General features: G+C 42.4%; 1 protein-coding gene across 7 annotated transcripts in view; it reads left to right on the top strand.

Moving 5' to 3' along the window:
* trip12 (thyroid hormone receptor interactor 12) overlaps positions 1–14,745 on the top strand; it is a 53,050-nt gene that overhangs the window by 27,951 nt on the left and 10,354 nt on the right. For all 7 annotated transcript variants that reach the window (XM_050073891.1, XM_050073875.1, XM_050073924.1 and 4 more), the window contains 21 exons: positions 498–581; positions 767–862; positions 937–1,088; positions 1,206–1,241; positions 1,343–1,438; positions 1,537–1,629; positions 4,385–4,546; positions 7,406–7,474; positions 7,607–7,772; positions 8,537–8,654; positions 9,103–9,259; positions 9,600–9,753; positions 10,287–10,515; positions 10,695–10,813; positions 11,257–11,464; positions 12,856–12,956; positions 13,307–13,481; positions 13,636–13,777; positions 14,008–14,199; positions 14,290–14,441; positions 14,548–14,705. In XM_050073891.1, the coding sequence (XP_049929848.1) occupies positions 498–581; positions 767–862; positions 937–1,088; positions 1,206–1,241; positions 1,343–1,438; positions 1,537–1,629; positions 4,385–4,546; positions 7,406–7,474; positions 7,607–7,772; positions 8,537–8,654; positions 9,103–9,259; positions 9,600–9,753; positions 10,287–10,515; positions 10,695–10,813; positions 11,257–11,464; positions 12,856–12,956; positions 13,307–13,481; positions 13,636–13,777; positions 14,008–14,199; positions 14,290–14,441; positions 14,548–14,705 (2,859 nt within the window). The remainder of the gene's footprint in view (positions 1–497; positions 582–766; positions 863–936; positions 1,089–1,205; positions 1,242–1,342; positions 1,439–1,536; positions 1,630–4,384; positions 4,547–7,405; positions 7,475–7,606; positions 7,773–8,536; positions 8,655–9,102; positions 9,260–9,599; positions 9,754–10,286; positions 10,516–10,694; positions 10,814–11,256; positions 11,465–12,855; positions 12,957–13,306; positions 13,482–13,635; positions 13,778–14,007; positions 14,200–14,289; positions 14,442–14,547; positions 14,706–14,745) is intronic.

The following is a 14,745-nucleotide window of genomic DNA, read 5'->3' as shown; positions in this document are numbered from 1 at the left end:
AGGGCAAGATCAGTCCCCATATAATGGACAACAAATGATTGTCATTGACATGTTAATGCCATTGTTTAGAAAGCGCTGCAGATGCATATGTTGTATGTCGCACTGGAGGCTGATGCTGTTGTGTAACATGTCATGTCGGTCAAGACTCCACTTCATACCGCAAAGGGGCGATGCAGTGTATAATCACACACTGGAGCAGAATGGTGCTACCGTCATTTGGTTCTGCTGTTAAAATGCAAAGGAGGCCAGAAGAACAGAATTTGTAGCGGCCCTGTAACACTATTTGTGTATGAAAATGGCGTATGTGTCAACCCAGTGATGGTCTGGTGACTTGTCCAGGGTTCCCCGTGCCTCTCGCCTAATGTCAGCTGGTATAGACTCCAGTCCCCCCGCGACCCTGACAGGCAGTAACAGAAAATGAATCATTCTAAGGATGATCAAGAAATTTGTACTGAGATTGTGTGGGAATTAAATGTATTGTTTTTTTCTGTGTCCAGCTTCAAGCTCAGTTGCTGGAGCAGTGGGCATGACCACCTCTGGAGAGAGTGAGTCTGATGACTCTGAAATGGGAAGGCTTCAAGGTATGTTCATTCCCCCTCTCAGCTTTACCAGTCAGTCCCTACTAACATTTACCATTTGTGGACTGTCACTGTTCACTATCACTGATTTTTAATGGTATTGTTAGGTATAAAGACTTCACAGACAGTTCTCTCAGTTCTACCTTTTTTAAAATTGCTCTGTAACTTTTCTGTCTCTGTCCCTATAGCCCTATTGGAGGCCAGGGGTCTCCCCCCACATCTTTTTGGGCCCCTGGGGCCCCGCATGTCCCAGCTGTTCCACAGGACCATTGGCAGTGGAGCAAGTGAGTACAACTTCCTTACCCATGTTCTTTGCATTTGATAGGCTCTAAATAACTGTTGGAAACTCTGCTTCCAGGCTCCAAGGCTCAGCAGCTATTACAAGGCCTGCAGGCCACAGGTGACGAGTCTCAGCAGCTCCAGGCTGCTATTGAGATGTGCCAGCTGCTGGTGATGGGCAACGAGGAAACACTTGGTGGATTCCCTGTGAAGAGTGTGGTGCCTGCTTTGGTTAGTCCTGTTCTGTTTGGTCATTGTCCTGCAAGTTGTATGCATGTAGAAAATGACTGTGATATTTGACTACCACTAATCTGGTTCCATATTAATACTCTCGACTTTCTTTCACAGATTACACTGTTACAAATGGAGCATAACTTTGATATTGTGAGTATGATGGAGTTATATTGCTGTATGTAGATATTTTGGTGTGAGTCATCCATTTTTGTAATGCCACTGCCTTATATGCCTTTGCTCCCTGCACACAGATGAATCATGCCTCTCGTGCACTCACGTATATGATGGAGGCACTCCCTCGATCCTCTGCTGTGGTGGTCGATGCTATTCCTGTCTTCCTGGAGAAGGTAAGACACTGTGCTCTCTATCCGTTCCTAATCGTTTGTTAATTCGCAATGGTGGCCTTTTGATATGCTAATGTATTGTTCCCCCTTCTTATATGCAGCTTCAGGTTATCCAGTTCATTGACGTAGCAGAGCAGGCCCTGACTGCCCTGGAGATGTTGTCAAGGCGACACAGCAAAGCCATTTTGCAAGCTGTAAGTGTTGTATTTTTGTCAGACCCTTAAAGGTATAACTATCATTTTTCAACCTGGACCCTTTTTTACCATGTAGTATATATGTCTAGGTGACTGATGTTAGCAGTCGTTTTTGAAATTGTGCCAGTATTGAGCTGGACAGCACCAGCTGGGCAGCTGCACACCAGCTGCAATGGAATCATATGGGGCAACTGAACTTAGTTACTATATGTTCATTAAAAGTGGTACTTTTAGCCACAGACCAGCTCAGATTGTTATTATAAGAGGCTGAAGTGCCTCTTACCTTTTACTTGATCCAGTCTATTTGTGACTGTATCATCAAGCGGGAATCCTGCTCTGAAATCTCACGAGATGTGACTTATAGGTGGAAGAATTGGAGTAAGAATGAGTAGTAGCGGGAATAGTTTGTTGTGTTGGAGTACAGAAACATAGTTAAATGTTATCTAAAAGATTTTTAATGCCATGGATGATTATTCAGCTGATTTTGACAATGTGGATGAGGCCTTTGAATTTGATGGCTGCCTGTATTTATTTGAGCTGGAGTATACGCATCAAGAGTGGATGAGGAGAGAGAGAGAGAAGGAGGGGCAACAGGCAGCAAAGGGTGAGCAAGCTGCTCACAGGAGACTGGTGGTGTTCCTGTGGGTGCTGTGACCCTGTGTGAAGAATGCCTATGCTGTAAAGAGTGATTCGTGTTTGTGCATTTCGAACTGTGCTGACTAGGGCTGTCAGAACGAACTTCGCTATTCGAAAACAATTTGAATTCTTGTAAAAATAAGCATATTTGAAGTTGGAAACTAAGGTTCGAATATTTGGGGGGAAAAAAACAAAAACCACGCTCTACCGTGCATTAAGAGATGTTTTTTGGGGAAATACATGACTGTCAGAGAAGCCCGGTTTACAAACAGACCTACAATCCCTCTCCTCTCCTCTCCTCTCCTCTCTCTCTTCTCAGCGGAGGGTGCCCTGTCAGCCCTGCGCTGACAGTGACAGGGTGCATCTCTTTGATCCGAAGTGACACAGCCCGTTTGCTCATGCTTCGGGGTCGTTCAATAGAGTAATTGCAAATAAATATTGTTTTAATGTGTAACTATTGAAATGTTCACAAGGGCTTTCATAAATTCCTACAATGTTGCGGCACTGCCACCTTTGCAGGTTAAAAATTGATGACAGCGACTTGAAGTGAGGAGGAGCAACACGTCTCCGGCTGCACAGTTGTGTCAGTACCGACACCGCTGCGCTGACAAGCCAGAGACGCTCACTTTTGCATGTGATGCAAAATATTAAAATAACATCATTATAACACAAAAAATATAAAAATGCGGTGGTAGGCCTAGGCTATAGCCTATACCAAGGAAAAATTTGAATATTATTCAAATTTTTAACATAAAAAAACATTAAAAATTCGAATCTGAATTTGGGGGAAGATTGACAGCCCTAGTGCTGACACAATGAAGAGCTACACTTCACACAGCTTTCAAATACTACTACCTTTGTCGTATATGGACACGCTGAAGTTTTGATTAGTAGTGCTACAAATGGATCCTCATACTCCTGTCCATACACTGAGCATGCAGACCTGCGGGTCTGCAGTGACCATTTTGACTGGGATGACTACTACCAGTCAAAGAGAACAAATCCAGTGCTTACTTTCCTAAAGAAAATTGTTGTTCCAAGAGTGGAGATACCTGCTGCAGATAGAATGGAGGTAGGCTAATGCTATAAGCTAACGTTATTATGTTTACATTGCATGACGCCACACATGAAAGCATGGCAGGATAAGGGCAAAAACAGTTAATAAACAGTTAGTAGGTGCAAATGTCAACTAATTGTAACAAATCTATATAGACTGATTCCCCATTTTCAGTAGTTGACATTCATAATAATAAAATAAGTGATATCAATAAGCAGACACTATGTATGCCACAGTGTGTGGACATGTGGTGGAAAATATATTTATGCTTTGGTATTATATGACTTATAATTTTATTACAATTAATACCTACATTTTCCCTTCATATCAAGGAGATACCTAGTGGCAATGAATGATTATTGTACAAGCCTCTATACACAGTCTTCTCTAATAAGAGGATCATTTATTATTCCCACAGCAGAGAAATTTGCAGTGTCACAACAGCAAAGTGGATAGTGCAATAACAAGAAGCATTAGCGGGATATAATGAACACGTTAATGGTAAAATAAAATCCTCTGCTGCCTGTTGTCCCCGCTGTCTCTCTCCTTGCCCTCATCCACTCTTCATGTGTATACTGAGACACAAATAAATACAGATGGCGATTGAATTCAAAGGCTTTATCCACACTGTCGAAATCATCATAATAATCATCCATGACATTTAAAATCTTTTAGATAATACTTAACTATGTTTCTGTATACTACTCTGGTTACCACACTCACTCCAAATCTCACACACATTTCCACTGTTGTCTTTGGGCAATAAGTGACATCTCGTGAGGTTTCAGAACGAAACTTCCACTTAACGAGACACTTGGAGATCCAGCGACAGCGCTCAGTGCCCCATATGCTTACATTTCAGCCTGTTGCGCGGCTGCCAGGTGTTGTCCTCTCACTAAATACTGGACTAATTTCAAACAATGTTGTTCACATCAGTCTCTCAGATGGAAATACACGGGACAATAGGGTCCAGGTTGAAAAATCCTTTATCCTTTTAAATCATCCTGTCTTTGTAAGCCACAATCATGCACTGCAATAATGTTACCATTTCATTTGTCACAGGGTGGACTCGCTGACTGCCTCCTCTACCTAGAGTTCTTCAGCATCAATGCTCAGAGGAACGCTTTGGCCATTGCAGCCAACTGCTGCCAGAGCATTACTCCAGATGAGTTCCACTTTGTTGCTGATTCGCTGCCGTTGCTGACTCAGAGACTGACACACCAGGTGCGTTTTTCCCCATGTCAGAAATTATAAAATGCAACACCATCACAGCAGGGGGTTGGCTCAGGTGGGGTTCCTCTTGAAACAAGTTTTGAGGTTTAGGGCTGCCAGCTGAAAATCAAAGATTCTAATCCATAAATGCAGACCCCTCAGCTGACTGAGATTCTTCAAGTTGAGCAGTCAGGGGCTGACTTTGAGTTAGTTTGCAGTGGACATTTCAGTCCCCAGAGGTAGCTACAGAGTCACGCTCCTCGCTTTCGCACTGCTCTTAGAGGTAAAATCATTACACTACATCAAGTCATCCCATCCGCTCAGTGAAGATGTCTGAGACAGATACAGGCAGCTGTGGACCCGCACCCAGGACCAGTGTGAGTGAGAAGAAGGAAGGATGCCTACAGGAAGAGAGGCTTTGCTCGGTCTGACTCAGAGGTCATGTTATCTTCTGCCTTCCTGTGAGAAATTGTGAATTTACACCTCACAGCGGCTTCATACGATACAATGTCAGGCTTCGGGTGAAAAATGTTGTGCAATCCATCGTTGGCATAGTTAGCATGCAGTAGCTCTGAGGGCTAACTTGGCTTGTTTACCTTATTACATGAACATCGCTGTCACTCTGAACGTCCTGCTGAACCCTGTTCAAAACACTAGCAGTTCAATAACGCGTTGCTTTATAGTCTACATTAAAAAAAGGAACAAATAGTCAAATATTTGTATTGAAAAGCCAAATCTGATTTGACTGACAAAATTCTGTGTTGGGTACACCCCTAGTTAGGTTTGTCAGTTTTTCTACATGAGTAATAAGCAAGGCCTGCGTTAGATGTGACTTAAGAAATAATTTATACAAGTCATGCTAGCTTGCTATGTATGTATATAAAAAATGGAAATAACTGTGAATGTGTCATTTTTAGGGCTGTAACTGACTCAGAATTATGAATCAGGTTTGGTTGTTCAATACGAATATTCAACGAGTCATTCTTTTATTCAGTATAAAGTTTTAAAGTTTGATCAGGGTTTAGTGGGACGTTCAGAGTGACAGCGGCATTCACGTAATACAATAAACAAGTTTACTGCGCTAATGACAGATCAGAAGTATGCGATAACAAACGTTGCCAGCAGTAGATATCAAGCAAAAGCCAGAGAGCATTAAGTTTCTGTGAGCTGTAAATTCACCACTTCAAAGCAGAAGAGAATAGATAATGTCTGGAAGCCCTATGGTGATAAGTTTCTCCTCCTCCATGCTGCTGCATTGTTTCCGCAGCTTTCTGAGAGTAATAATCACCACACTGATGAGCAAAGTTGAAGCAATCTTTGACGACTGAGGAGGAATCCCTGACTTTGAATGGGCACCTCTAGTCATTTTTAGGTACAAGCAGCCAGCATCTTAAATGTAATTAGGTCAAGTAGGAGACAGACCATAGCTTACGCCGGATTTCCACTGGATGCGTGTCTGTTGCGGGATGGCAGCGCTGGTTATCCGCTGCGTGCTCCGCCGTCCGTCAATACCCACCGGCTGCGTTTGCTGTGCGGTGCGGTGCAGCTCCGCCGGAAGACATCTCGGTGCACTGCCATGATTAATATCTCCTCGTCCATGGTGTTCACGGGGTGACATGACGTCTGAAAACCTCTGACCTGTTGACTTCAGGCCTGCCTCTGCCCATTACATAGTTTTAAGTTGTAGTGCAGGGAAATATGATCCGCCGTGAACACTGAGTTTTTTATTTTGAAAATTAACCGGATGTTTTATTGTGTTTCTGTGCACGACTTCCTGCCCCGCATGATCTGCTCTGTGCAGAATTGCTGCGTTGTGCTCCGGCGTCCGGCAAAAATAGGCTCCGGAGTGCCGCAGCTGAGACAGAGCCGGAACGCAGCACAGCCGCAGCCGGTGGAAACACACACATTGACTAGAATTGAATCCTATCGGCTCCGCTGCCGTGCCGGAGCGGAGACGCAGCCAGCACGCATCTGGTGGAAATTGGCCGTTAGTGAGGGTACCTTGTCTCACAGCATTGTCATTCGAAAGGAGATTATATGGATATAGACATATCCATATTGTAAAAAAGCTGGCCATCCAACCTTGGTGTTTTCAGATTATGTTCTACAAATTAGGACAGTATAGTGGTGCATATTTTGTGCTTTGGCACAGCTGATTACACAGTACAGGTCATGTCCTCGACATTTTCTTTTTGTTTTATGTTTTTGTGTCAAATCACTTTCATATATTTGTCTTGTAACAGAAAAATAAATAAGAAATGCACCTGTTTTGTGTTACTATATTTAAACAATGACAGGGAATGAAAATAAACAAAAGTGACAGTAATACACAAGTTGTTTACCTAAGGAGGAGGGTCATAACTGAGAGGATATGTTTTTCTCATTTATTACCATGACTGTAGACATGTCTTAAACTGAAGAAAAGTAGTTTAGGGAAGTTGCACCACTTTTGTAGTGTGTTAGTTAATCATTAGACAAGGAGACATGTTTTAATTGTACATAGTTCAGTTTCACAGGAACTACATCAGTAGTTGAAGCCAGTAGATGTTGCTCGTTCTCCCATTAGAAAGAATCTGCATTACGTAATTATTCTGCAGTTGACTGAGGAATACCTAATGCCATGTTTCTATAGCAGTAGTGGCTGCAGCAGCATTTTGATGTTGAAACAGATAGGAAGTCACCCAGCCTGCTTTTTATAAGCACAAAAATGTAGTTTTCTGAGATCATGTCAATGTTTGAGTGTTTTTTCCTCCCCTGTATTGTAACCACTGTACATTGATACTTCAAATAGTATTTTATTTCAAGTATTTCTTTTGCTGTCACCCATTGTAAATATCCGCTGATGGCTCTACTCATTAACCTCCCTTTCAGGATAAAAAATCAGTGGAAAGCACTTGCCTCTGTTTCGCCAGACTGGTGGACAACTTTCAACATGAGGAGGTTTGTACCTCAGTTGTTTTTAAGACTCAACACCATGTCTGCTGTTTTCCTGTTGTCAGCCAGTTCTGTATTATCTCCTCTGTTTGCCATTGGACTCCCAGTTAATGTGTGTACATGTATTCAAATCGACAGAACCTGCTGCAGGAGGTGGCATCACGGGATCTGTTGACCAACATTCAGCAGCTACTGGTAGTCACTCCTCCTGTGCTCAGCTCGGGGATGTTTATCATGGTTGTGCGTATGTTTTCCTTGATGTGCTCTAACTGCCCCTGCCTGGCAGTCCAGCTCATGAAACAGAGTAAGTAACCCTCAAACACAGAGCAAGAAGTCACACCCTTGTCACACACTTAATGATTTACGCCCTGTCATCACAGTCATGCATATTTAAAAATGTTTTACAGGGAAACAAAGAATCAGAAAGTTATCTTATCTTGCTGTCAATCAACATGACATAAGCTGTGGTCCTTAAAAACAAAATTAACTATGACACATGATTGTAACCCCTCTGTGTGTATCGCTACAATCCAAGGATAACTTCTGGTTGTGTGTCATTCTCCCTCAGGGGAAATTCTCACTTATTAACTTATTTACATTCTAGGTGTTGACCCCTATTATGTCAGAGATGTCAGTGACCTAGTTTGATTGAGCAAAACCTGAGTAGAAATACACATTCAGCTGTGTTTCTGTTCTGTAATGAGCTAATGTATTTGACACCATCATTATTCTGGTAAAACGCATTTTGTAACAATATTTAAGGCAAACTTGCAATGTGTAACGGGGATCTGTACTGTGACAGTACAAAATTTAGCTTGTAGCTAGCTAACGACACCTGTCAGCTGCATGTATTTGTGTGTGCAGGCAATAGCTTAGACATGCTAATAGCACACCTCATTTTAAACTTGTGCAAGCAAATCTGTGCCTTAATTTTAACCATCTAGACTGAATTCATTGTGCTCACATGAACTCATTGACTGCCTCTAAAATTTGATTTGCATCCAGAATAATATGTGTTGCAGATGCAGCTAAAAACTGAGTTGTGTTTGTGTTAACTTTTCTAAACAGACATAGCAGAAACTCTGCGCTTCCTCTTGTGTGGTGCATCAAATGGCAGCTGCCAGGAGCAGATTGAACTGGTACCCCGGAGCCCCCAGGAGCTCTATGAACTGACCTCCCTCATATGGTAAGGTCTATTAGCCCGACTTCTTTTCAGTATGGTATGATTGTAGATCCTGTTGGATGACATGGCAAAAAATAGCACCACCTCTGGGATTTGGGAGCGCTTTCCCCTATAAATTGTGCTGGCAGCAAGAAAACACTTTACTGAATATGAATCTCCTAATAACTAACTTATGACACTATTTGGAAGCCTTCAGAATGTTCTCACATCATCCCCAGCACAATTTACAGAAGCTGTATCAAGTGTACTCTAACGTGGGGCAGACAACAGTGTCACAAATGTTACTCCTGCTTCTCCAAGACCTTGAACCACAGATGCAGCTGTTTTGCCACAATGTATTTGAGTAAAATTGTTTAAAGAAAAATCATATCCATTTCACTTGACGACGTTTAAACTGAATTTAGAGTAAACAGAATTCTGCAGCCTTTTTAAACCGCTCTTCTTCTTACAGTGAGCTGATGCCCTGCTTGCCTAGAGAGGGCATCTTTTCAGTCGATGTAATGCTCAAGAAGGGTAGTGCCCAGACAACAGAGGGAGCAATATGGCAGTGGAGAGACGACCGAGGACTGTGGCACCCTTATAACCGCATTGACAGCCGCATCATTGAGGTATGAATGCACCATCCACATTATATATTGTTTAAACCTCAGTGTTTATGATGAAATCATCATTGCTGGAGAATCGCATTGGGATATGTTGAGTCACAATGCATATCCTCAGTGTTATAAAAACATAGACTTAATTCTGGTCAGTCATTCTCGACCTCTCTCACAAGACAAGACAACTATTAAATGATGCACAATGGAATTAATCTGTTGTTGCATTTCATTTCTTGACAACACTCAGTCTGTTCGCCGTGTGTCACCCTCTCTCGATACATTTACACACACATCAAGTCTGTTTGGGACACTGATGTTGGTTGTATCTGGTGATTATCTTACCCTGCAGACAGCACACCAGAACGGGGAGGATGAGATCAGCTTGTCGACCCTGGGCCGTGTGTACACAATTGACTTTAACTCTATGCAGCAGATCAATGAAGACACAGGAACAGCACGTGGTATCCAGAGGAAACCGAATCCTCTTGCCAACCCTAATACAGGTAATACAGATCTTTTCGAATGACGGAGATTTATGTTGAGATGACAGTGCATCGTACTTTATCTTTAAGTAACAGAAGAACCATAAGCTCTCGCTATCAGCACCCTGATGGCAGCTGCTATTGGCTTTGAGTCACACAAGTTACAGCTCTAACAGTGACCCAGTTTTATGGCAAAAATGTTTAAAAGATAAATGAGTTGTAACTGCAGTATTTTCTTGTTATTTTATTATCATGTAAACCACTATGCGTTCACTGAGTACAAGTCAGTGGATGTTTGTCACCCAGTTTCTTGCTACTTTGCCCATTTCTGACACTAGGATAAGTTGACAACAGATTTATGTCTGTGTGAAAGCAGAGATTACAGCTGCTTTTATCTGCAAGCCGCAGTCAGTCTGTTGCCACTTCTTTTCCAATTGTGTTCGTGTGTGTAACTGACATGTATAACACAGCTTCTCCATTGAGGGACAGCTGAGTTGTGACTGTCGCAGTGTGGTTGAGAAAATAAACCCAACCTGTTTAATGTGTCTCTTCAGGGAGTCACCAGGAGGTCCGTCGAGAAGACGCACGAGCCCAGTTGATGAAGGAGGACCCTGAGCTGGCAAAGTGCTTTATCAAAACTCTGTTCGGGGTCTTGTATGAGGTGTACAGCTCATCGGCCGGCCCTGCTGTCAGACACAAGTGCCTTAGAGCCATCCTCAGGATCATCTACTTTGCTGATGCAGAGCTGTTAAAGGATGTGCTGAGGAACCATGCTGTGTCCAGGTAACGATGCCCAGGCTGTGAGCTACTTTTAACGTTGACATTAAAGCAGGAACAGAACGTTGTCTTTAACAGAGGTTGATCATTTCTTTAAAAAAAAAACTTTCAAAAACACCTGGTGACAGTCTTAGAGTTGAAATTAAATTGACTTTAATCTGTTTTTTGTATGTTCATTTCTGCAGTCACATTGCCTCCATGCTATCCAGCCAGGACCTGAAGATTGTAGTGGGTTCTCTGCAGATGGCTGAGATCCTCATGCAGAAGCTGCCTGATGTCTTCAGTGTCTATTTCAGAAGAGAAGGTATCGCATAATCCCATTTACCAACTTGTAGGTCATCGACTCTGGGGAGCAGACAAGCGTTAGCTCGAGCATGTGCTGAAATACATGACAAACATGCTTTGAAGATCGACAGTATTGCACAGCTGTGAAAAGCTTGTCATTTTTAGGCCATCTTTGGTGGGAAATTTCAAAGCCGAAAGCTGCCTGAAGCTTTAGTGGTTGGGAATCACCCCTTTTTTTGTTCATCTATGGTTCCGACTCCATTATAGACAAAAATGCCCCCTCTGTCTAAACCTTACGAGTTCATTAGGCTCCTGCAGTTTAACATTTAATTTTGGCAATAAAATGTTTTTGCTGCCAGTGTTTTCATTTGCATTTTCTTTGTCAAGAGGTTGCTGTGTATTGTGCAATTTTTTAAGGCTTTAGACAATTTATAATGCTCGTCTTCCTCCTTTCTCTTCCAGGTGTGATGCACCAGGTGAAGAACCTCTCAGAGTCCGAGAGCTTTCTGGTCACCAGTCCCCCAAAGGCTTGCCCCAGTGGCACTGCCAGTTTGTGCAATACCACCATCAGCACTGCATCCACCACATCTGCTAACAATGCAACTCCTGATCTGGGCTCACCCAGCTTCCAGCACAGCATGGACGACTCACTAGACCTCAGCCCGCAGGGGTGAGTATGTGGCCATGTGTGGCTTTGCTTTGGCTGTGTACAGAAATGTTTAAAAAATAATTTTCTAACACAAGCTAGTGCTAGTGTTGCACTGGAAACTATCCTCATCATCACAAATTGCAGTTGCATCCTGTGTTGAATCACCTTAAAACAGCTGGAGCAAATTTTATTAGCAGCAAATGGTAGCATACAAGAATCCCTTACAAAAACACTAATAATGTTTGATATTTAAGCATAGACTCATGTATGTATGCTCCTCAATTGTCATTGTAATAAATTGGGCAAACAGATTTTATAGCAGTGATCTTGCTAAGTATGAGTCCTGCATCTCTGATGCATTAAAATACGAACAGACGGATTAAACTCACCATCAACGCATCCAGGGCATCCACCCTATTGTTTCCCCTAATAATTCCACATTGTGAGCAGCAAATCCGTGTTGAAATAATGGAAATAAACAAAAGAAACCTTGTGTCCAACAGAAGATAATCAACTGGTCACAGTTTTCTTACCGCCTGTGCATCTTTCTAGCACAGACGAGATCACACAGTCAAGGCTACAAACTTTGTATAGCGACTGATCAGTGCTTTATTAAACACTCATGTCAGTGATGACCCGATGATTCTGTCCAGGAGATATGTCGTGCTGAACAAATACTTTTACGAGCAGCCATAATTTTCTTACTGTATATATCTCACATATTTCCCAAAAGAATCTGTTAGAGTTATTATGTGGCTTATATAAATTTTTATGCATTGAATCCCAATTTTAAATGTTATTTTTAGATTATATATATTACAGAATGTTGAGTTTATTCTCAGTAAAGTTAGTCCTAGAAGGTTAGCCTCACACTCTCATTTAGTAAAAAGTTTGAGAGACTACTGATACTTGGTAGATGATTTTGTTGCTCTCTGTTCAACTCAAGATGTGCTCGTAAGTGCTATATCATAGGCAACTGGACTTGTTTGCATTTCTTGAAGACGTTTCGCCTCTCATCCACGAAGCTTCTTCGAATCTGAAGAAGCTTCTTGGATGAGAGGCGATGAGAGGCGAAATGTCTTCAAGAAACGCAAGCAAGTCCAGTTGCCTATGATATAGCACTTACAAGTACCATGACCTGGATGACTAAGAATCTTCACTGACAACTCGAGGTGGCATTTATATAATGTTTTTGAGTTTTCAGATTTGGAATTTTCCTACATTTTTAAACATCAAACATGACCTTACATTGACTTTTTATTTATTTATTTTTTTTGTCAAAAAAAGTGTACTGGGTATTCACTCAGTTTCCTTGGGACACATTTAGATGACCACCTGTGGGTCCCAGGGACTCATTACATTGAAAACCTATCAACATCACTGTCATAGTAATTATTTTCTCTTCCGTTAAGGCGGTTAAGTGATGTCCTAAAGAGGAAACGGTTACCTAAAAGAGGGCCCAGAAGGCCCAAGTACTCTCCCCCAAGAGATGATGATAAAGTAGACAATCAGGGTAAGTTGAAGTGTTACTGTCAGTGTGTGTGTGTGTGTGTGTGTGTGTGTGTGTGTGTGTGTGTGTGTGTGTGTGTGTGTGTGTGTGTGTGTGTGTGTGTGTGAGATGTTTTAAAATCCCCATTAGACACTTCAGAGGCATGCAGAAAGGCACATTGAGTAATATTTTGTCCAGTATGTCCCCCTCCCTTGTAACTACAGGATTGACAGCAGATTCTGTTGCTGTTCAGTAACGTGTGCCTGACTGTATTGTTCAGCATTTGGTCATGGATTTAAAAGGCATTTTGTGGTCTTGTACATTTGCTTACTCCATAGATAACCCTACTAATCTACCTTCTGTGTTCTTTACAGCCAAGAGCCCTACCAGTACTCAGTCACCCAAATCATCGTTCTTGGCCAGTCTTAATCCCAAAACCTGGGGTAAGCTGGGTGCCCAGACCAACAATGCCAACTCAGAGCCCTCACGCACGGCGGGGGTGAGTGGCCTGGCAAGGGCACCTCCCAAGGACTCAATTTCAAATAACAGGTACGATGATGAGAGTTAAAGATGAACCCTATTTCCCGCTCCTGTTTCATGTCAGTGGCGTTCTTTTTCTTGTGACTGATATTAAGTGTTAGAGCAGACTGATCAGTCACTGATGGTGGGGTTAATGTGTGGACTTCTTTTTATTGGTTTGTAGAGACAAAATAAAAGCCTGGATCAAAGAACAGGCAAGTAAGTTTGTGGAGCGCTACTTCAACTCTGAAAATGTGGATGGCAGTAACCCTGCACTGAATGTACTCCAGAGACTTTGCACAGCTACCGAGCAGCTCAACCTGCAGGTAAGACAACAAGCATAACATGACATTCCCAACATACATAAAGGCATTTACTGCTGTTTTAGATCATGTCCTCAAAGTTGAAATTGTTGTAGCCCCTGTTAAACTTGACAGAGAAACCTACAGAGATAAAGAAACTAAATATGTATTTATTTAGCTAAATTTGAGTGTCTCAAGTTGCACACCGACTCTGAGACATTTTTTTGATCCTGTGTTGTGTTTCTGTTTCCCAGGTGGACGGTGGTATGGAGTGCTTGGTGGAGATCTCCAGTATTGTATCAGAATCTGATGTGTCGTCTTTTGAGATCCAACACAGTGGGCTGGTGAAGCAGCTCCTGGTCTACCTAACCTCCAACAATGACAGGGACTTGCTCAGCCGCGATGTGCGGCTCAAGAGGTTTCTCCATGTGTTCGCTGGCTGTCCGGTGAGAAACTAGAACACGTTGTATTTTTGGCAGTCTGAATATTCAGAATTTATTTTGAATCTCTTTTTTCCCCTGTTGTTTTGTTTGCAGGTTCCAGGAATGGAGCCTGTAGGTCGTCTGGACCCAACAGAGAATGGGCCGTACCTGGCACTGGTGCACAAAATGAACAGCTGCCTGAGCCAAATGGAGCAGTTTCCTGTCAAAGTGCATGATTTCCCCAGTGGTAATGGCAATGGCAGCAGGTCTGTGGCTTTATTATTTATGTTTTGATCAAAATAACTTTATATTTTAACACTTGAATCAGTTATGAAACCGTATAGTTTGATATTTCTAAATTTGTCTCTGCAGGGGCTCTCAGGCACTGAAGTTCTTCAACACACATCAGCTCAAATGTCAGCTGCAGAGACATCCAGATTGCACTAATGTTAAACAGTGGAAAGGCGGCCCTGTAAAGATAGACCCCCTGGCCCTGGTGCAAGCCATAGAGCGGTATCTTGTTGTCAGAGGTGAGGGACTGTCCTGGACTAACTTACCTCCTTTAAGACA

This window comes from Epinephelus moara, chromosome 2 (assembly GCF_006386435.1).
Source record: "Epinephelus moara isolate mb chromosome 2, YSFRI_EMoa_1.0, whole genome shotgun sequence".
Taxonomy (NCBI): domain Eukaryota; kingdom Metazoa; phylum Chordata; class Actinopteri; order Perciformes; family Serranidae; genus Epinephelus; species Epinephelus moara.
This window is presented reverse-complemented; position numbering and strand designations above follow the sequence as displayed.